Below are 24210 nucleotides of genomic sequence, written 5' to 3' on the forward strand. Positions count from 1 at the left end.
TGAACCATGATGAGGATGGCATGGAGGACTGAACAACAACCACTCAGGAAAACAACTAATTTATAAAGCCTTTGGCAACCAACACCACTTCATTAAAACTTAATAATCTTAATAGTTAGACAGACCACCTTCTAATAAAGTCAACCGTTAAATGCCTGAAAAACAACCCAGCTGTTATTTTTATTTTTTTTTGCCTTTTAGTTCTTTGTCTGTCTTGTCAGAAGAAAATTAAAACAAAATTCATTCTGGTGTCTGTCAAAGTTATCCGACACTTAAAAGGCTTCATTTATCTTTTCAGTGGTCACACAGAGCTCCCACCTTTCTACCTTAAAACACCAGCTTTAAAACCCTTTTGCTGCTTCATTGCTGCTTACGATAGGGTGAATGGTGTCTCCCACTCTGTGCCCCGTACTTTGCACAATGATACTTTTGGCTCCGTAACTTTGGGCTCCGGGTCGGGAAAAGTGCTTCACAGCAGTAGTTATACACCACCAACTATGTCACGGATTTTGGTTAAACTGGATCATTCTTTATGTTTTCTCTCTGATGTCCTCTCAGTAATTTACAGTTTCCTGATGGACAGCTGATGTAGCTGCTGTACCTAGTGAGCTTAGCCATACTGCTAAACACACACTGGGTGCTGAGAGGACTGGGTGCTCAGACACCAGGGGAGTGTTTGTGTTTACATTGGAAGCACAGGAGCATTGGACCCCCAAGAGGAGGAAATGTTTTGGGTGAGCAGGCAATTTAACCAGGTTCTGAAGCTTCTACTGACATAGCTTATGGTGAAGGCATGTAGACTAAATCATAACAAATGCACATGTACAGCTATCCATACTTAAGATAGCAATATTGCACTCTGAAACAGGGGATGGCAAATGGCAACAAATACCAAATCTTACATAATGTTGCATTTCATGAGACTGTAACTGTATGTTGTCTGTAAAACGTAACAGTAGGAAGTTCGAAACACAGGAAACACAGAAATTCAAATCAGCCTAGTTCACAAACTGAGACTTAAGACAGCCGTATTTCTGCAGTGGATTTGAACAAGAAGGATACAGACATAAAAGACAGCCATGATGAAGTGAGGAATAACGCCTATACTGTCTCTTTTCCGTTCTTTGGGTTCTGTGGCCGTCCAGTAGAGAGCATCCAGGATGTCTTGGCCAAAGGAGGAGAAGAGGCGGTCAGCCACCTTACAGAGGAATGACACATAAGTAAATAAATAAATAATGGCATGTATTTCAACCAGAAGTTTGGTACATTTCCTACAAGAATACATCTTGTTATTATTATGTATTTTGATTGTTTTTTATTCTCACTTAGTTTCCAGAATTGATTTGACCAATTACCAATTATTTTACTACCAAATGTCAGATGTGAGCATATAACACGCGAGGTACCTCCAACATGTTGTAGATGAGGTAGAGTTTGATGACAGACTGTCCTCTGATCAGGTGGTACATCATGGAGTAATCGACGTAATGCATCATGGAGAAGCACAGCACCAGGATCAGGCCCTTCAGCATGTCACATACCTGTGCAGGTTGCAGCAGCCGAGACCCGCTGACCACACACACAAAACACAGAGGATCAGCTTTTACTATTTCTATTGAATACAGAAACGCATTTAACCAACCTTTGAGAACATTCTTAAGTATTTGAACACAAACTTGCATGCTAGGATAGTTCAGTATATCCATGAGCAGTGTATATGCTTAACATGCACACACAACGACCTGCCATTATACTGTCTGAGTGAACAATTAAATGTGTTTGTAACCAGACATAACGCACATGTATGCTGACAAACAGACATTTTACCATGTGAAATTATGAGCATGACTGCATGAACACATACAAGTATTTCAGCTTTAACACACACATTTGTCCCCACACATGGCATCACTGACACTGAGATCTACGGGTAGTGGTACAGTGAAGAGGCAGCAGACTTTCGGCTCATTACAATACCAGATGACAAATATTACTGACTAGCTATGGAAGCTCTGAAAGGTCTATTCATAAAATGTGAAGAAACAGTACGACAACACATACAGGCTAAATAATTCATTTCTGTTCAGAATGAGATATCCCACATTAAGGAAACAGTAGTGATAGACAAAAAACACAATATGAAATATTAAAGTTAGTATCTCTGCAAGTTATCTCATTCATAAGATTTATCTCCTTTTAATATGTTTCTGTTTTTGTTCTGTGATTCTGCTCTTACAAGATTAAATCTTTGTTTTTCTCATCTACCAAACAGAGTACAGCACACCAACAACAATTAATGTGTTTGAGATTCGATCTTTATGGAAATATTTTAATTTTGTAACCAAAATGGGTGCATCATTTTGGACAGAAATGTTTAAAATGGAAGAAGACACAGGCTAAGCTGTCACATACCACAAGACCAGCAACACACGTCTTTTAATGGGAAATAACGTTTGATTTAAACATGTGCTGCTTTCATAATTAATCGCAATGGTTAGCAGTGGCAGCTTGGGAGCATGTTAAGAGGAGGGCTGACAAATCCATAGGGCCGGTTATTTAGTATTTACTATGACAGGGATAACCGAGGAGAGCCAGAGAGAGAGCTTAACTCTAAGACATCCTGCATATTTTACATGTCAGCTGTGTGACTGGCCCACACGACTGCAACCACCACTAACTAGAGCAAGGAAAATATGTTTCATGTACTCACCACACAGGCTTGTTACTGACCATAGACCTACTTGCTTTACAAACACGATACAGCCAAATAATTTGCTGTTGGTTGTTTATTTTACCACACTGCCACATTCTCGTTGCTCTCAATAAGCGCCACCTCTCTTAATACTGCACGGGTTGAGCCTACGGGTACTACTTTATAACTGTTCATTAAATCACTATAAACACCACAGACTAATATTGGACCAACTCACTAGTGCACAAGACATGGCAGGACAACAATGAACAACTCTAATAGCCATCATTACCTTAATTAACTTCAGCGACTGACAACAGGGCTACTCCTCATCCCTCACATTTTTTTAAAACATGGGAAAGGAAAGTGGGGGGCTGGAAGGTGTGGAGATCTGAACTATTTTAGGAGCCAACTCCAAGCTGCGAGAGAAAAAATAGTGCCTGAGTTAGGGAGGATGTGTAAATTAGCTAAATCAAGTGTCTCATTGTCTTGTGAATTGTAATGCAGTTAGCACAGCTGTGAAGAGAACTGGATGAGATGAACATCTGGGCCTTTTTGTCGAAGACAACAACTGCTTTCAGAACTAAAAATAATTGGGGTTTACTTTGAATAGACTGAATGTACAATTTATTAAGGCTTTTAAGGAATTACATTGATGAGGTGAACTTGCATAAAAGCCATTAACCCATATTGTTTTCTCTCAAAAGATGGGCTCCAATGTCAGGTGTCCCTATAATTGTAAAGAAGTCTCGTGGGTTGTTTTCCTGTGCCTATGGCTCCATCCAGTGGTCAGATCGGAACTCATTCATGTAAAACCGTACAACCCCCGCCCATTCACTACACTGCGCACTATGAGGGGACTCCCATTGAGGCTTAACAAAATGTTTTTCCGGTCCTTGATGATACCTTTTTTGTTCAGTGCTCATGTAAAATAATTTACAATAGATAAATAGATAAAGGTTTAGTGTAGTACAAAATGGGACTGCTGCTAAACTAATACTAATGATAATACAAATATTATTATAGTGTACAAAAGGAGTGCAATCAGACATAAAAGATACGAGGGATGTAACTTATATACTATAAACAAAACAAAAAACAAAAACATGTTCCTAGAGCTCAAGGTGATGTATATTTTGTTCGACCAACAGTCCAAAATCCAAATATATTTCATTTACAACGGCGTAAAACAGAAAAGCAGCGAATGCTTAAATGTGAGTTGTACCCAGTGAATATTTGACAAGCGATTAGAACAATTAATCATCAAAATTGCTGCCAGCTAATTTTCTAACTGAATAATGGATTCATTCTTTCAGTTAAAATCAACAATATTACACTTCTCTTAAAAACAGCAGCTTTGGGATTCAGGTGGTTAAGGTGCAGGTGCATCTTATCCCCAACATGTGCAGCACACACAAACACACACACAGGGCTCTCTGGAGGCAAAGCTGCTGCAGCCAGCTGGTAGTGTTAACCTGTACAAAGCCGTCTTTACATTTCTAATCTACGAGCGTTATCTCCATAACACACATGAATATTATGAGCAGTCAGCTATGGGCTGCATTCCAAGTAGCCATCACTATGTGCCATTCATACTGCATAAGCCTGACAGTAGGCATTAAGACTCTGCACCAAGAGGAAGAAGCTTGATTTCTGATATAAAAACCTTGTTAGAGAAGCAAGCCTTTGACAACAGTAGAGCAGCACAGCTGTAGAGCAGCTGGGGGGTTCTGTGCAAAGATGATAAGGAAGCTTTTTTTTTTTTTTACCTTCCTCAACAAAAACTGATAACAACCGATTTATGCCCTTAAACAAGACAAATGAGCCCCAAACTGTTCCAGAGGAGCTGTACAGTAGGCAGCCCTCCAGTTTAAGCATGTGCAGCTGTATTACTGACAAGCAACATGATTGTGATGAGAATGAGCATGCACTCTCAGCAAACCTTCCCTGGATGAAAAAACAAAACCCAGACTTATGAGGAACCAACATGGCTGCTCTGGCTTGATGACGTGAGGTACCAAGCTGCATATTAACAGAAACAATGGATATGAAGAGAAACTGGTGAATGGATGTGGAGGCCAGTTCAGGACAGTGACAACATTCATGAAGCCTGGACGGGCTTTAGGGAGCGTACCTGCTTCTTCTGCAGTAGGGGCATGTGTGTGCCCTGCAGGGGGGAGGAAGGCAAGGGGAGAGTAAGACAGAGGGTGAGGCGGACAGAAGGACTGGAATTGTCCATCGGGGGGTGGTCTGGGATCAAATGCCTCCTTGTAGCCGCATGTTTAGTGCTTACTGCTTTTCAATTATATTATATACTATTCTATCTATTGACACTTTGGTCAATGTGTGCTCCGAGTGAAACAGCTGTTAATGAAAACATCTCTCTACAGTAGAAGACGATTCAACACACAGCGTATCACAACATGTGTATTGACAGTAGGCTAAAGATTTCATTAAGGCTTTTCACACTGCATATTCTTATACGAGTTGACCCTGGAATAACTTCCCAGGGTTAAGCCCAGGGCTATATGATTCACACAGCACTTCCACTAGCCCTGGGTTAAATGGAAGCTTTCAGTGCAGTGTGAAAAGTATTTTGCACACTATCAAATGACTTACATTTCCAGACCTATATATTAAAATCTACATGTATACAAACTAAAACAAAGAGTACTTTCATGTGGACAGAAAGACGGCAACAAAATCCTGGTAAGAGGGAGACCATTAATTAGAGAAGCCTTGAGAGCTGATGTACAATAACTGATGGGTAGAAACCTTTAATAAATTGTTCTGACGTCCTATTTCTGCCCAGTGTGGAAGAAAGAAACAGTTACTGTGATCAAAACTATGGCTGTTACAGTAAGTGCTGCCTGTTAATAGGGAAATACATAAAGAAAGGTAATGAACTGGTCACTATTATACCTTTTTAACATACCACGGCACAGAAATGTGGAGATTATAAAGTAGTAAATAATAGTCACACACTTTTCTTACAAGGACTGTTCCTGCATGGTTCAGCTAGGACATTTGTTTAAAATCATGAAACTAAAAAGGAAGACAGCAGATGTTGCATTACATGACAAATCATGCTCATATACCAAAAAGAACAATGTGACCACAACTTTTATATATGCATGTATTTGTGTGTGTGTGTGTGCATATATACAGGTCTATCTTCCTTCATGTGATGTATATACAGATCATGATTCATTACTGTGACCTTGATATTACGCAAAATAACTGTTAATATTGGTTTAGCTGTAATGGTGCAGCCCACACAGCTGAGCGCTCATACAGATGTGTGTTTATACCTGAGGTGTATGTGCTGCTGTGTGATTATATCTACTGGATGAAGGTGTCATTCTATGGTTTTGTTTTGTACGTTTGTAGGTGTGAGAGTGTGTGTTTAGGCTCTGACCTGAAGCCACAGCATGGCAGGGTGAGGAGGCGGAGCACAGCCAGCAGCACCCTAAGGGGCAGCAGGGTGAAGACGTACAGGAAGGCATCCACACACAGGAAGAAGCCAAAGATCATCAACTGGAAAAGTCACACAACAACACCTCCAAGTTAAACAGTGACTGTCAGTGTGAACGACATGAAAGTATTTCTCTGTACAGCCAAATGAAGTCAGCTTTAGTCAGTAAGAGCATTGACTGTACGGATACACAACAGTTTCCTCTCATGCAAAACAATAATTATAGGTAGCTGAAAAAGAGGCTATTATTTCCTGAGGATGTTCCATTTCCTTTCCAGCCGAGGAAAAAGCTAATAAACACCACATGTGACACTAAAGAAAGACCCAGGTCTAAACCTAAAGATGCAGCAGACACATACCTTCACAGTTCCCACATATATGACGAGCCATAGCCACAGCCTTCTCATTTTTTTGCAGAAGTGAATTAAAGCTAGCGGGTGTCTTCCTACAACATGAAGGCTCTGAGGTACCTTTAGGTAGGAGCTGGTGGGAGGGTTTGTCTCTCATTGGTGGATTCTGTGTGACTTTGCTTGAGGCCTTGTCAGGTGAGGGTGAAGGTGGTTAGTCTGCTTAACATAGTGAAGTCACTGAGGTCTTCTTATGTTTACACACATTCCTCTGTTGCCCCCAAGGAAAAACCAGGCCAGTAAGAGCTACATTAGTCTGGACTCGCTAGTCTGTATTTCTGTAGCGAGAGGGTCTACTCAACTCCAAAGACAAAAGATCTTTACACCACATGCAAACGTAGAGGATATCCTCAATGGCCTAATTGTGCGATTTTAATGCATCATTGTAACTGAATACATTGGGTCAGTCTTCTTAAGAGGTTCAATGTTAACCTGTGTTTTTTTAGGACAGTGATGTTTTGGTTATCACCAGCTATCAAGGTAAAGTATGTGATAAACTCCTAGAAAGAGGCAGCGCATGGTTCCACATTTTATGTTTCAACACTGCCACCTGGTGGCATATAAAAGAACAACAAAAATATACTGGGGACAGGGAGGCACATGATAACATGTTTTTATGTACTGTTTTACATCCATCAATTATCAGGTTCAGTGTTGTTTGTGTGTGTACTTGAGAATGCAGCTAATGATTCTTTTTATTACTGAATGTCTTCCCATTATTCCATATAAAAACATGAATTGTATAATCTCAAAAATAGCGACGAATACAAACACTAAATGCAATTGATTACAAAGCTTGGAGTTGATAAAGGGGCAATCAACTTATCAGTTCAGTGTTGGGGAAGAACATGCAGCTGTATTATGAGTTACGACAGACTGTACTGATAACATGACTTTGCTTCCATGTGGGACTGACAGCAGACACACGGAGAGAAAGGGGGGGCGGCTTAGTTCAGGACCGGTATCATACAGTACCTTCTCCAGTTCCTTGGGAATACGCATGCATGTGTACACTCTCTCTCTGCGCTCTGTGTACTTTGCCTCATTGTGTTCCAGGAAGTAGCCTCTGGTGAGCTCTGCGCCAATGAAGCGTGTCAACGACGGATCTGGAACAACGTTAGAGCAGCAGCGTTACTACAAGGCCATTGTCTGCAACAATTACAACCGCAGCTGTCAACACAATGGCAGCGGCGACCTGCAGAGTCACACTGCAAAGTGAAAGAGAAGGAAAGTTCTGTGAACGGTGCAAACTGGAGGTTTAACTTTGATTCAATGCACCATGGATACATTTTTATAATGGACAAACAAACATGCAACGTGAAGCTCTGTGATATAAAGTTCTGTCATGTAAAGAAAGTGAAGTGACTATTGTAGCTTTATAAACTTACAAACTGTTGAATTCTGCTATATTACAATGGCTATAATAAAACAGATAAAATGATCTCGGTTAATAAAAACAAGAAACAAACAGATGGGCGTTGGGTTTTGTTGACCCACACACCGTCTCGCCATTATTTCCCCTCGACTTCAACCTGTGGGAACTCGTCAAACGCGTCATGCTTTATAGGCTGAAGACAAAAAGGAACGCAGTGGACATTAAACATCACACGACCTTACAGATTAATGTTGTTAAAGTCACACAGTAGGGCCGACACATGCTGCGGTTTAATGGGGTTGAAGCCAAACATATCCAATCGGTTCCAGTACATTGAGCAACCAGAAGCGTGCCTGGGTTACGAAGAAAGTTTACAGTTGGAATATATTTGCTGTGTTGTAAATTATAAAATAATTAAAATTGTTAGTATTTTTTAATCTTATCTTATCTAAGCTACAGTGTCTTTACTATTTGTACTTACTCCTGTCCAGTATTTCTTCAGTAGTGTTCACTTTACAGATGTAGCCTTTACTTGTTTACTGGATTCATTCTCAATCTGCAGGGTCAAGTGAGGATCCATGCGAGTGTGTGCGAGTGTAACAGGTGTTAAACCAAAATATGTGACTCAGTTACAAACGTCAGGCACACTGCCGCTGTTTCAACAAGACAAAATAAATAGGCCACATCGGGTTAATCAATGATCGGTGATACTGAAAATATATATTAGGTGCATTTGATGTCGTTAATGCTCAAAAGAAACCGATGGCTCACAGATTAGGGCTGTTTCTAACATGGTACCTCCTTAGTTCTCCTGATTTTGGCATCATATATGACAAAAACGCATAAAATCCTCACATTGAACCAGCACATCTGACATATTTGCTTGACAAACAGTTACAACCATTTTAGATTATAACAATAACCGGTGTCAGCTAACTTTCTGTCTATGAACTGATCGATGAATCGAGCTGTGACCGAGAAGTTTCTGCTCTCTGAAACCGAACAGGCACGTTTCTCCGTGTTATATAGACGAGATTTCAGGAGATAAGTGTGATAAAAATGGATTGCAGACGTTCACCAGGACATATAAGTCGTGAAGGGCATGATTTAGGGCCAACCCGAGGTTAAAGCTGTGGTCAGACAGTGTACGGAGACGACAGGTTGTTTATGTGTCCAACACTGCTCCTGACTGTCAGCAGCTACAGGCGCCGTTTCTACAGCCATGCAAACAAACTTTAGACATCAGTAGAGTCTCTAACTTAGGTAACAACGAGCGAGAAGATGCAGAAGCAGTTGATCTGAATTATTTTGTGCCAGTTACAGAGTTGTTTTCCCAGCAGACAGCTCATTATCAGCTCGTTGTTCGTTGTCAGCCCTCGACTCAGCGGTTCCACTGCAGCTGCTGACTCCTGGAGCTCATTTACACTCAAAGAAATACTGCTCAAATGTGACAACTTCGAAGTCACTACATAAACCCCGCTAAGGCACCCAGCCTGCACACTGAACCAACACATCTGACCGTGTACCGTGTGTTATTATCGGTAACGTTAGTAACGTTAACGTCGGTAGTGGGGACCGTCTACCTGCTGGCTGCTCCCGCTGCTCCCTTCTGACAGCGCTTATGTCGTAAAATCCCAATGTTTCTGGCAGTTCTGGGGTTATGCCGATTTTGCCCGACTTGTGCAAATCGTCCCACGGTCTTTTCTGCCTTTTCTTCAGCTCAATTCCTGCTTCTTTTTCCTCTGACAGCTCGCTCCCCGACAAGTCCGCCATCTTTGCTTTGGCCGCCGTCACTGCCGCCGCGTCGCGCCGTGCGACGTCATCGCCTCGTACGTAACAACAAACAACGTCATGATGATGACGGTTGCCAGGTGGATTCAACGGGTTTACGTTAGAGCCGAGGAGATCATATTTCACACATTATGGGAACATTTTCACATTTATTCTGCCTTTGAACCCCCTAAAGACTCTCTGCTGCTTTTATGAGACTTCTTGAAAAAACCTTTGTGCTTTTATCAGAAGCCATACTCTTGAACATTGTACGTGGGGCCAAACAGTTGCCCTACATTTATTGGTTTCATTTGTCTATGAATCCAAAGGCTGTGAATACAATAAAGATATTTTGTATTTACTTATTTAGTTATACATATTTTAATTCGTTTGTACCCCCTATAATATTACTTAGTTAACATTTGTTATATGGGCCAAGGAATGTGTGCTTATGTGTTTGTTTCAATAAATAATAAGAGACAAAACGATTCAGCAGTTTCACTAACACTGAGGTGGAAAAAGTCCTTGATTACTTAACGTTAGTTTGTGCAACCGTTTAACTGTTGCTTAGTTTGTGTATTTATATATAATAATAATATTATAAAATTCCAAATGTATATATAAATGGACTAACGCAAGTCTTAATTCATTTTTGCTAAGGGATGTTTGAATATGTCACAAATAGTAATGTAAACTGTAGATTAACATGCATTTATGTTGTAATATTTTTCTTTTTTCCCTCTTACATACATTATGTCTCTGGTATCACCAGTTTTCTGCTGTATACAGGGCTTAAAGCAGGAAAACATTTGTGGGCCTTAAAAGTTGTCTGGGAGGAAATGTGTACAAATGTGTGAATTTAATTATTATATGAATTTAAAACTGCTGTATGTCTGAAAACAGGCCTAGTGCTTGAGGATTTTCACCCCTGTGTATATTATTTTCTGCCATTTTAAAAAAGCAACAACAATAGTAACGATAATATTAAAAATAAAAGTTGGAATCATGGAATAATTAAATGTTGTTGCAGTGTCCACAGTTATCCACTTGGTGTGGCCAAAGCTCCATCAAATCGTCCTGGATTTAAAATTTACCCAACAACAGTGCCAAGGTCTGTACTGAGTTATCTCGAGAACTTTGCTGAGTAGTACACAGAATCCATTTTCCAAGTTTTACCTCACTTATTCAAAAAAAAAAAAGAGAAAGAGATTCAGGTATATTTCTTTACATGTCAAGATTTAGAACCAACATGGGGATCAAATCCAGATTAACTCTTACAGAAATAATCACCTGCAGTGGTGGAGGAAGTATTCAGATATAAGTATTAATACCACACTGTAAAAATACTGAAATGACAAATGAAAGTGAACATGAAAATGTTACTCAAGTAAAAGTATATCATTAGATTATTGTTACTCATGCATTAATATAAAAGAAGGATTTTACTGTTGTAGTAACGGGGTGCTTTTAACTATTTTGTATAGAACTGCAACTAATGATTATGAATTAATCTGCTGCTTATTTTCTCCATTAATCAATTGATTGTTTGACTTACTGAAAATAGTAAGAAATGCTGTCCTAATAGCACAGAGCACAAAGTGCGCCTTGACAGTGCTTGTTTTGTCGAACCACTAGTTTAAACCCCAGAAATGAATTAAGAAAAGATCAGAAAAAATAAAAGGAGAACCAGAAAACCCTCACATATGAGAAAACAATATTTAAACCTAATTATCAAAATAGTTTCTAGTCAATTTTCTACTGGGTTCATAACAAAGCATCATATTTTATAAGCACCTCTTTTTTTTTTATACAAAAATCTCAATTTGTAACTAGTAACTAAAGCTGTAACATAAACGTAGTGGAGTAAAAAGTAGCACAAAAGCAGCAAAGTGGCATGAAAAGTCAGGTAAAGTACAAGGATCTCAAATTTGTAATTAAGTACAGAACTTAAGTAAATGTAATTAGTTACGTTCCACCACTGATTCCACCTGTAGCTTTAATGTTTAATATCCTTATAAACAGAAGAAACAAAAATACAAACAACCTGCTGATGAACTATACTGAAATGCTGGGCCGTTCTTTAAATAGTGTCAGTGTCCTTCAATAGTTAACTTAATAACAAAACTGCAATGGTTAATGGTTACACATTTCACCTCTCTATATCATATTGACATCCTCATCATATTCCAGGACATATTTCATGACAAACAGCAGTAGTTGTTTAAATATATATTCTTCATGTAGTGATTTCCTACAGTTTTATTTAACCTCCAGGAGCAGGAGAGGAGAAGGTGCATGAACTTGTAGTTAAGATCTTTAGTCAAAAGCAAACATGTGAGCATATAAATGAAACTAAGTAGTGTTTGAATACTGGAGCAGGTTTATGATCACTGACGCATATTTAAAGCACAACTTGTCTTGTGGTTGCAATGCATTCTGGCCTATCTACCTCTCTACCTTATCTCTGGTTGTTCTCCCAGTGTAATCATTAAATAGCAGCAGAAAATGGCAGCTCTGGAAAGAAGCTTTTGCTCTTTTATATTCAGCGACTGACGTCAAACATGGTGTTTAGGTTGGATCACTAACTCATTTTCTGCTATTAGACCTCATCACTGATGCAGGGAATATTTGGACATAATTTCCAATCATTTTCTTTCACCAGTTGTCAGCAGAAACAAGAAAAATATAGCACAAAACAACAATTTCACTCCAGAAATGTAAGTTAGACTTTCTGTCTTTCTTTCACATATCCAAATAAACAGATTCTACATGCACACATGATGCATGTAACCAAACCAAATTCAACTCCTTTGTAAGCACGGTTTATTGGCACACATAATGGTAAAGCATACATACCAGACATCAGATATGACACTGAACACCTCTGCTATATAATGTACAAATGGTGTCTAATAATACTAGGCTCAAACATATTTAGAAATGTGTTAGCTTCCTTACAAATGCACAAATAAATACCCATAAGATCCAATTGTATAAAGACATCTGTCATTGTCTTCTTGCCCATTTTCAAACAAAAGTCCAACAAAAGAGATCAGGGATATAATATCAATTCAATTAAAGATTAAGAGAACAATTGTGAACACGAATACAGGGATCTCAAAACATTTCTGTAGGGTGGACGGGATTTTGTCTGTGCGGTTTTTAAAATGTAAAATTGTTTTCTTCCTATGTCCAAGAATATACAAGATATATGATTATGTGACTGTTAACTTTGTGGCTTTGGTTCTGCACTAGCTAAATAGGACAGGGAACATTAAGAGAGTTAGAGGCAAACCAGCGTCCATCCAAACCACCCAACAGAAATCTGAACCGCCTGTACAAAAACAAAACAGCTGCCATATCCAAACTGGTTTCAGTGGCTAATTTACAGTGGACAAAATAGATTCCACCTCTATTTACAGAGCTACAAACCTTGTAACAGTGTTCCCAAACTGATGAACCCAAAAGGAAAAATCAGACTGATGTGTTTTAAAAAGTACATATATCAAACAAAATAAAAATCCTATAAAATCATGCAGGAAAAGGCTTTAGTATCAGTTTGGGAGTAGGTCGTTAAAGGGAAAGAAGTCCAATTTTCGAGGAGGGAAAAAGAAAAGAAAAATCGACATTGAGGCATCAATGCGAGTCGGCAAAGTTCACATACTGATCGGCGAAATTACAACATGATTGCAAAGGATTCCGAGAGAAGCAAAATACCAATAGACTACGAACACAATCAAACTGGTTTGCATGAAATCACAATCTGTGACGACCGCAGTAAAGTGGAAAAACAATCCTAGGACACGATTTTCCCTTGTTTGAAAGCAGTCCATAGTGGTAGAGAACTTTTATTTCCTCTTAATTGAAAATGGAAATAAACAGCAACCGCAGAAACAAACCAACAGCCAACTGAATTTCCAATAAAAATGCAATTGCCTTAAAACAACATTTCATTTGTCTCCAATGTGGTTAGACGCTTCCATTGGCTCTGTTGGCTGCTAAAAAACAACTTGCCTTCTCCACGTTGAGTTTGCCATTTTTTTTTTTAGACATTTTGTTTGTTATTTTTATTCTTCTTCTTTTCTCCCCACTGTCTACTGCCAGCATGATGACTTGCGACCCGCAGGTCAACCAATCACAGCTGTAGTATTCCACTAGACGAAAGGGTCCAAGGAGGAGAATTTGATCTGCAATTTTCCACTGCATTCTTGAAAAAAAATGCAGACGCTTTGCTATTTTTACATTACAGTTGCATATGACTTGTATGCATTTGTTGTCTTTGACTTGTGGATATTGCTGTGCAATGCTGCCAGTTCTCAGTGTTCTCCAAGATGTTACAGTGAGTCAGAGAAGAAGAAAATATCCAGAAAGGACATATTATGGCTGGACGTGCCAGTGGTGAGTTTGCAGACGGGGGGGTTCTGATTCAGTACAATGTTATGAGGCGTAGAAGCACTGCCATCAGGGGAAGGGGGAGGTTAAAAAGTCCAGTCCACATGGAGCCAAGAATCTGTTGTTTTCTTCTTCTTCTTTTGTTTTACTGTGAGGGCTGGGGCGCTGTGCTCTCGGGCTTGCTGTCCTGAGCGGCGGGGGGTTTGCTGCTCCAGGGGGCGTTGTTGCCCAGAGCCGGGGAGCTGTTGAAGTCGTCTTCGTCGTCCAGGCCGTTGGTGGCGTCGTACTGCGTGTTCTCCAGGCGAGTGATCAGACGCTCATCCTCGTCCCCGAACTCGCCGCCCATCAGGGTCGGCTCGCCCACCACCATCACGTCCTGGAGAGAGGCAGAGACAGGGAGAGCAAATTTACAAACTGGAAAGCAAGGAAATTACAAATGTTCTTCTTTGTGGGTGTAAAAAGGTCATGTCATGTTCAAGCTGTGCCCTTCTTTGTTACACTCAGTTGTAAAAGCACACTTTATTCACATACCTCTTATGCTATTTGAATGCTGGGATTAAGATACAATATAATATAATGAGGTCAGGGTTGTGTATCACATCTCTTTTTTAGGGTTACAGCAAAGCAACCTTGTTTTTTGCTAGACCACTATTATTTTTTAGTTTATCCAATGAGATTTTGGATGGATTTGAATGAATATCACTTTTTGTGTGTATAAATGTAACACTGTACACTCAAACATTTAGCCCTAAAAGCCCTCTTAATCTTCTTTTTAAATCTATTTAAATTGAATTTGTTTTGTCTTATTGATAACCAGGCTTCATATAGGGAAACCGAGAAACTATATCATAAAACAAGTGATCTTTTTAGTCACAAAACAGAACGCAAACATATTTGTCCCTTTTTCTTCTTGTGGAATTTGCATCTCAACAGTTTTGGTCTAATACTATCAATTCTTACACAGGAACCTGGGTTGTGCAGGAACGTCCATATATAGCCTCAGAGTGATTCAAAATTAACATGCTAAAGTGAGCGACAAATCACCAGAGAAGAAATTAATGCATATCTGTTTCATCTAATTCTGAGACCAAAGCACCATCTGAATATCAAGTGCACATCCACCCAAGAAGACCTTGTAAGATTTGCATCACTTCAAATAAATGAATATGCATGTTGCCTGTTTCATATAATCTATAATTTAATCAACCACTCATGAAGGGTTAAAAATACTACAAGGTCATGAAGACAAACATTTACAAGACTTCATTCAGCAGCTGATGTGTTTACAGTTGCTGATTTGTGTCCCAGCTGAGCAAGGGGCACCCAAACTCCCTACGATGGGAGGTGTGTATTTTCCTGCTTCAACACGGACCCCCTGCTCGCAATGGAATAACAGCAGGAGTTTGTGTGTGTGTGTGTGTGTGTTTTTAGGGCAGACGTCGGCGTATCCAGTGAACCCAGCCAAACGGTCGACCCCTCTCGAAGCACTCTGTGCAAATGAAACCTTCCCGTACAGAAAGTGGATTCCCCCAGCGCTCTGTACCCGCCCCAATCAATACTCATCATGTAAGACATATTTCACAGAGATGGCCCTCTCACATCGGGTCAAAGAAGGGAAGGAGAGAGATTTATCCACCGCTATCTGTGACTGTGTTGTGAAGCAAACCTAATGATTCTCTAGGAGTGGATGCACCAGTGTGTGCTCGTTTTATTCCGTGTTTCAGGACAAATTCTTCTGCACTTCATGAACAAACTCCTGACAAATAATCACTGGAGTGTAATTTGTGAATTCAAACACTGATCAATAAGCTCTGAATTGTGGCTGTATTTCTTTGTGTGTGCTGAGTCTGTGAATCTCATCTTCCTTTGACTGGGTAAGCATCTCCCTACTGGCGGGCCCCCAGCGCCACCCACCGTAACCTGGGAAGAAGCTGTACAGTTAAATGGAGCGCACGCTTCACTGGCCATGTGTGTCAACGCTGCCTGGCTTGGGAGATCTCGCTCTTCACAGCCATCTCTTCTGCAACACACACTCGCACACGCAAACAGAGCGACAGACAAACACTCACACGCTCACAAACCCAGATTAGCTTACTGTACAATCACACAACCACACACATGAACACCAGCACAGACAAAAGCACTTGAATGCAAACTCAAGATTAACCCTATGTGCTGTACACAACAAACACAAGCAGGAGTACACACACGCCAGCAGAGATAAACAAACATGCACAGAGCAAACACACATGATCACATCCAGAGACCATTCATGTTAACATACAAACAAAACTAGACAACTTAGCACACTCCAACGCCCCCCCACCCAAAAATTCAAAACACACACACTTGGATGAGGAGCAGGAATGGGGAGAGAGTTTATTTATCCAAGCCATCCCCAAAACCCCCCTAGCGACCACTTCTACACCCCACTATGCCTTAATCAGGCTAATTAATTTAGGTGAGCTTTTCAACTAAATGACAATATCCACACTGATTTGTCAATTTGCATAGATAATTAAGTCATTAGCTAAAAACGTGCTGATTGCCAACAAGCCTTGCATTCACCATCTGTTCCTGTGAGGAGGCCTGTCAACCTACCTCTGGCCAATTTTGGCCCAAAAAAATAAAAAAACAAGAATTCCTCAGACGATAACAGCTGGTGGCTAGTCTGAGACTGGGGAGTGCTAATTGTGAGCTAATTAATACTGACTACTCGTCTACTCATCTCGTTAAGAGTTAGCATTCCGGCTAGCTAGGCGGCGAGGCTTTGAATGGGTTTGACGCTGCGGTGAACGCCTCCCTGTGGCCTCCATTCACCGAGCAGTGCCATTAGCATATTTTCAGATTAGCAGTGAGAGGCTTGGAGGACATATTTGCCTCCAAGACAACAAGTGGGAATTTAAACAACGAAATAGTTAGACGAAAATTAGACGATAACATATTTTAAATAAAGTTTACAGTAGTTGGCAGGCCTGAAGCACACTCCAAGTTTACTGGCCCCACATCGCCTCTTTATTCAAATTTAGAGAAAGGCAATCTACAGTCTACAGTTTAAATATTGATTTCTATGCTAGTTAGTTTGCTGTTTTTTCACTTACTGCAAACATCATAAAATACTTTAAAGGATAGGACTGGTGATAATCTATATATTTAACTGTGTTGGTCTCTCAGTGCTTTCAGACTTCCCCACCATGTCTGTGGCTTTGAGCTCTAAGCTCAATTGTGAAAACTGAATACTGTTCACAATTATATACATACATATATAAATTACTGAGCCTTTAAAAATATGTATATATATTTTTTTTAAAGGCTCAGTAATTTGCTAAAATAGCTGGTCACTGTAGTTTTTAGCTATTGTTACTCACTCAGGAGTAAACAGCGGATTTAATGGGGACTATTTTTGGTGGCAAACTAATAAACATTTAGTGCTCTGGTGAGTATTCCCGACAGCAGGATGGTGTTATGCAGGACTGACAAAATAAACTGTAAATGCCCATATTCATAGTAATGTAAACAATAAGCAATATAAACAGTGTGGTTCACTGATGTGTTTTTAATAGCTTTTTTGACAACAGAACTCTATGGCACAGAGGAATAAGCTTTGGATACACAGACAATACTTGTGTGTGGGATCAATTCATTGTTGTTGTTTTTTTAATGTGATTTGTTGACAATAGGAAACATATAGAATACCACCAGCCTTATCCTCCAGGGGCTCATATAAATACCAAATAAATTTGGTCAACACTTGAATAAAATTGCAAAGAATATAGTCATGTCCCAAAGTTTTGCAACACAAACTTTGTCTGTACTTAAAAAACTTGATCTAAGTTTCAATATCGGTATACAAATCTGAGTTCTAGGATTTTGTTTTTGCCAGTGCCACATGATCACAAGCATTTATTTAATAATATACAACTCTATTTCAATTCAGTGCAGAACCCTTTAAAGGCAATCCTTAAATGGTCTTTAATCTATGGTCTGCCATTTCAATATACAGTGGATGGACAGTTAATTATGGGTTTAGTCCATAATATGTCTTGTAGGCAGACTGACACTGACTTACACAAAAAACTGTGCAAAACCTGCTGCTCGAGGGCTGCTTGGTAAAATAAAACAACACACTCAACACTAAATTCATACCACAAGAGGTCAGTGTTGTTCATTCTATGAGGGACCCCCCCACCCCTACATGCACACTCACACTCACACACACATCACTCACACACTCACACACGACGCTACAAGCACACGACGACTCAGCGAGCACACGACTACAGCCACCACGAGAGCGGCTCCCCACCTTCCTTCCCCCGCACCTCCTCTCCTTCAGCCGCTGGTAACCCCCCCTTCCCCTTGCGAGGGTCCACTCCTTATTGTCATTGGGCTCACGTAGGCTTGTGCTCAGCCACAAACGAACAACTTCTCAGACAAAGACAGCAGGCGCGCAACATATGTAACCAGCATGTTACCAGCCACGCTGCCAGTCTTTAAGAGGCGTGTGAATGCAAGGCATGAGTGGTACGGGTTGTGTGTGTGTGGGTGGGTGTGAAGGGGAGATTGCGGGGGGTGATGGTGTAGAGCGTGTGCATGTGACAGAGGAAGGGGCTGGGGGTGGACAGTGTATACAGATATCGGTGATAATGAGAGCTGGCACAGAGCCAAACTGCCTTCTAGAGAGAAAACAATTGCGCACGCTGTGTGTATATGCGTGCGTGATGTACATTATATATGTGTGAGACAGAGAGAAGGAGGGAAAACAATAGGAGAGAGAGAGGGAGGACAGCAAATCTCAGGTGATGACGAGACAGCTAACCGGGGGACAGAAAATAGAGGGACAGTGCAATATGTGTGTGTGTGTGTAGGTTAGAGAGTGTTCCTTGTACAGAAATACTGTAAAAACCCCAAGAAAATTAGGTTTTCCATCGTTAGGTGCCACACAGATGAACAACCCCAACCTGGTTGGAAATTGGAGAAACAAGTCCATAGAGTATTAAAATTATTCGCCCAAACTGGAAATGTAGAGTTTCTACACGGTCTACAATGTTCCTATGTTCAGTGCTGCCTCCTAGAAAGTATGTTTATATACTATTTATGTAAATTTTAAACATCAAATACGTTAAAATCCGATAGAAAGAAACATAATGCTGCCAGTATTATGTTTTCAATCAACATAATGTGGGAACGTTGTCAATCAGTTTATCTATCAAGTCGCAAAACATGTTCACTGACAATGCATTTTATTGTTCTTTTCCCACAATATTTACTCCTGCGATATAATATTTGCAGCGACTAAACCATTAAAAAACTTTTCATGGTTAGGTTTAGGCACTCAAAGTCTCAGGATCACAGAATGTACAATAATAGCTCAGGTCTCAGGTGTTTAAGTGCTGTACACACTTTACACAGCACATGCTGTATGCATTACAGTTACAGGGGAACGAAATCAAGGCAGGAATTACGTTTTCCTTCTAAGTGTGAAAGGGAAAAACAAATTAGAAGTACATGAACGTCATTTCTGGATGGATATTTAAATACATATAAAGCATCAGCACTCTTAAATTTTCCATTAAGCAGAATTAGTCCTGTGTGCTTTAATGTCAACCTGCAGCCCTTTAACACAGACAAGGTTTAGTTATGTTTAGGTATCAGTACACTTCTGGCTGCACTGGAATGACCTGTATACAAAAGCAGCAGAGTGCTGCACCAGCGTGGCTCCAGAACAGTAAATTGGATGCAGTAGTGCAAATATAAGAAAGTATATGTGTAATGAGCAGTGTATGGAAGAGGTAGAAAACTAGACCTCTGTAGACAGAGCACTTGTACAGCATCAAATCCTCGAGGGGAGTGCCAGGCATGTGGTGTAATACTCAGCTGTTTAAGAGGCCATTTAACCTCTAACTGTGTCAAGTGGGCTGTTATGGAGACATGTAGCAAAATCAGACATTCATACCCTGAAACCCAGTATGCATATGACTCACAGGGCTAGATATTTCTAAACTTGTCTTTATCCAGGTTACTTTTTCTGAATGATAGTATCAGATCGATTGTTTGATTGTTGGTTTGTTTTAGTTGTTGAATACTGGCTGGTCACATAGTCCACTGCTGATGGAAGTAAGGCAGTTAAACTGTTCACAAGAGTAGTTTTTTTCGCTACAACTGAAGAAATGTGATGGGATTTCCTATGGTGAAAAGCTAATACGATAATCCTAAATGAATTTCATTATTCTGCTTTTACTGCCCCCTTGTTGTGTGTATATGTTTTTTTGGATACAATGGATAAAAGTAAAATTGCTTAATCACAAAAATGACGAATTAACTTTTACAGACAACCTAAATTTTCATACATCAGTCTAAAAATGTTTTTGTAATCTTTTTTGAACCAATCAAAAGTTACATAACAAAATACTGGCTTGCTAGTATTATTTTCCAATACTGGGTTGTGGTTTTGCATTTGTGTATTAGTATTATTTTCTATAATGAACTATTTAACATGTACTATCATCATCTTACATTTACTGCAATGATAGTACAGATTATTGTTCAAAAACAAAATATCAGACCTGATATAGTTAATACATACAATAATTATTTGTTTTTACTCTCAAATGTTTGTATCAGCCTCTAAAAGACCAATGGTTGAGCTCTTAAGACCTGATACCATATGTACAAAGCAGTATTACTGGAGCAGTTGTTCCAGCACAAATTCATCAGAAATCATTCACCAGGCGCTGAATGACCAAATGGCACAGGAACAGGCTGTACTAGAACTACATATGAAGCTCTTTCAGTTGTTTTATTGTACTTTCACAGCGGCTTTACATTCAGACGGTTCTAGACATGCAGAGCTTCTGAGACTCTGCTACCAGTCCTCTGGGCAGCTGTGAGTTCGGTACCTCTGTCAGGGGCATTTTCAACAGTGGTGGCTCAGAGAGGACCGAGAGTCACTTTCCCCACCCACCCATTTTCCTATTCAGCCCTGAGATCCAAACCTTTTTTCTTTCTTTTTCAAACCTCTAGGCTATGGCCACTTGATTGAGCAACGGGGTCAGCTGGGTCTATTTTAAACAAACATATTCTGAATTAGTGTACTTGGAGAGAAACTGGTAGAAAACTAAGGAAGTAGCTACCTATACAGTACGATATTACCTGCAGAAAAGCAGCAATGGAATACTTTCATTCACCTTTACTTGTTGTTTAGAACCTCAGTTGTTCTTGTACTATTTTCTGCTTTGATGCTTTTTAATGTCGTTCGTGTCACTCTTTATGATATTTGATGTTTTTTCTCTTTTGGGGTGAGACGTTTTCATGCAAATCCCTTGAGGTTTCTTTGTCTCACTGCACAGGTTTCTTGTCTACCCTCTCCTCCTGGTGTTTTTTCTTCTCTTTTGTGCAAATAAATTAAACCTAATAGCTGCAATACCATTAGGAATATCTTGTGTGTAACCCTGCGAACATGCATGTGGCATCATAGAAAAATAAAAATAAAAGAGGAGGCAAACCGAGTGGAGCTGATGCTTACAGGTACCTGACTGGAGAGGCTGAAGTTGGTGGCGGGGCTGCGTTTCTTGCCTGCGGTGGTGCCCACGCTGCTGTTGGCGCTGCTGGCCGAGTTCTTCCGTTTCCTCCTCTTCGTGGTTGTCTGTCGGGCAGGCTCAGCTTTGGCACGACCAGCAAAGAGAAACAGAGGCAATGCCAAGAACATAATGCATACTGATGGAGATAAGGTGTAGGGGTGTGTGCTGGGTGGAGAGTGTGCATGTGAGGTCATACAGTAGATGCTCGGACAGACAGCAACACATGTGGAGGCACAAAGGCATGCGAACAAAATTTTACAAAATTCCCGTATGCATGCATGCATGCAAAGAGAGCACACACACAGAAAGACATTTTACAGAGACAAGAGCGACTAGTGTACAATGATCCATGCTTTGTTTTCTTCAGAGGTGAGCGCTAACATCTCCCAAGACATGCACTAGTAAGAAAGAACCCCTCTTTCATTTGCATAAATGCTCAACAATGGACCCTGATGCTCAATGTAATGTAAATTTGTTAATGATTTCGGTGCTGCACCGATTGCAGTGTTCCTCAGTAGCATGAGCCAGATTAAAACTGCTCTGCTGAGGCAGAAAGCACAGTTTCTCTTACTGAGTATGCTGTTATACTGTAGCTATTCTTGCACATGTGTTGCATTACATTAGAATCGGTCTGCTGTGGATAGGTGTGTTATTGTTCTGATCATTATGTTTTAGCCGTCGTTTTAGAACTCTGTTACAGGCATTAACCTGGCACATGTAACCTGTATTTGTTATATCACAGGTATTAGTGCAGTTTTCGAACATGCAGCTGAGCATCCATGATGAACTTGCCCACAAAAATGTATTTCTTGGCATTCCAGTGAGCACTGCAATGCTGCTTTCTTATGAGACAATCAACAGTGTAAGAGAGAAGATACCTTTTTTGTGATTTGTGGGAAATATTTCCGTTTTGAAGTTCTGTGGGTGTCCAGCTGAAACCGGAGCCAAAATCAGTTTTATTTTATTCAGATGATTGAATATTTTCTCAAACAATTTAAGACAGCATGTGACCAGAGAGGACAGCAGAGAAAAGGGAAGAGAAATACTTCAATACATTCAATGCCATACAGATGCTACTTAACACCAATGGGAAACATATACTTAGATGAAAGATGTTTTTCCAATTATGAGCTATACATAACTCCTAAAGGTACAATTAAATCACAAGTGAAATCATTATTATTAAAAAAATATAAAGTACTGACACAGGTTAAATAGAGATAGGTGTTTCTAGCATTTACAAAATAATTTATGTAGTGAATCATTTATGAATACATGATTTTGCAAATTCTGCCAACATTTGTTAGAAAACATTATTCCTTTTAATCTCAAGAGAGACAAGAACCCACTGCTGTGATCTTCAAACAGATGCCTGAAAATGAAGTACATTTTTCGAGGTTCTTACTAATCACACCGAGGGAGATGCTTTCATATTCAGTTACAACAACCAGCGACTCATGATACAAACAAAACTGGAACTGTAAATCAGAGGCAAAACAATAAGGGGAATTTTTATCAGTATCTTTTCTCTTTTGATTCCTGACTTTGACAGACGTGTGTGCAGAAAAAAGCGGGGCCTATTGTCAGAGACAATCATTTCTGTTATCCGACCGGTTTCCTTTCGATGCTGAACTGGTGACGCACTAAAATCACTTCCATTTCCACCAAAAGGACTTATCAGAGCATAAATGCGCCTGTGGCTTCCTTCCTGGCTAAATCCCAACCAGTTTCCAAGCTGGAGAAGAATTGCAGGAAAAGGGGAATAACACGCCACCAATAAGGAAAACCGCAATTCCAGCTGAACTGCAAAGTTCATGTCAAAATATAGACAACACATGACATGAAATGACCCCGAAAAACTCTCTTTAATGGTAAAACACACTGAGAAGGTCTGAATTAAAGAAAGCATTAGAAAAAAAGTACCATTAAGAAGTGTATGGATCCAAAACCACCATTCCCACTCAGGCTATATCAAATAAAATGATAAAGCTGCATATTATATCAAACTACCTCACATATTAAGGTGTTTCATTAATTACTTCATCCAAAAGAGAGTACTGACACCCATATAGGATTTCATATCAAGTTATGTCCCTTATATGTGCACAATTAACCATCAATACAATACAAGCCCCCCCCCCCAACCATATATTCATAAAATGCTTTCCATGTCTTTTTTTTCTCTCTGTTTTTTCTTTTCTTTGAAGAGCGTCGCCAACACTGGGGAGCTGCTAGCCGGGGAGCTGGATCTACTAGTATGATTACACCCGGCACTCTTAATTAAAGTTACACAGGTCTGAGTCAAAGGCTTTTTGACTGGTGTTGGTTTTTAAAGACATCTCGTCACGCCTCGCTAAGCATTGCTGTAATTTGCAGCCACTCCGATGTGTCCAAAAAACTCGGCTTACTCTTTCTCTCCAGCTTAAGACCGCACAGCCAATTTAAGCCTGCTACTTTTCAGAAACCGCCCTTAAAACATCAATCATAGAAAGCTGAGAGGCCCGTAAAGATTGGCGGGG

At 40.0% G+C, this 24210-nt stretch overlaps 2 protein-coding genes across 2 annotated transcripts in view; both read right to left on the reverse strand.

The window, feature by feature from the left end:
* tapt1a (transmembrane anterior posterior transformation 1a) overlaps positions 1-9749 on the reverse strand; it is a gene marked incomplete in the record, with an annotated part of 24749 nt that extends 15000 nt beyond the window's left edge. Inside the window, 6 exon segments of the mRNA XM_035668892.1 lie at positions 1-28; positions 1063-1198; positions 1407-1569; positions 6111-6229; positions 7550-7680; positions 9533-9749. Coding sequence (XP_035524785.1) covers positions 1-28; positions 1063-1198; positions 1407-1569; positions 6111-6229; positions 7550-7680; positions 9533-9722 — 767 coding nt within the window.
* A 2070-nt stretch (positions 9750-11819) lies between these two features.
* ldb2a (LIM domain binding 2a) overlaps positions 11820-24210 on the reverse strand; it is a gene marked incomplete at its 5' end in the record, with an annotated part of 94631 nt that continues 82240 nt past the window's right edge. The window contains 3 exon segments of the mRNA XM_035669759.1: positions 11820-14487; positions 21643-21773; positions 22570-22623. Coding sequence (XP_035525652.1) covers positions 14257-14487; positions 21643-21773; positions 22570-22623 — 416 coding nt within the window. The 3' untranslated portion in view covers positions 11820-14256.

The sequence above is a fragment of the Morone saxatilis genome, unplaced genomic scaffold (assembly GCF_004916995.1).
Source record: "Morone saxatilis isolate NCDOM2014 unplaced genomic scaffold, NCSU_SB_2.0 Contig22, whole genome shotgun sequence".
NCBI classification, from domain to species: Eukaryota; Metazoa; Chordata; class Actinopteri; family Moronidae; genus Morone; species Morone saxatilis.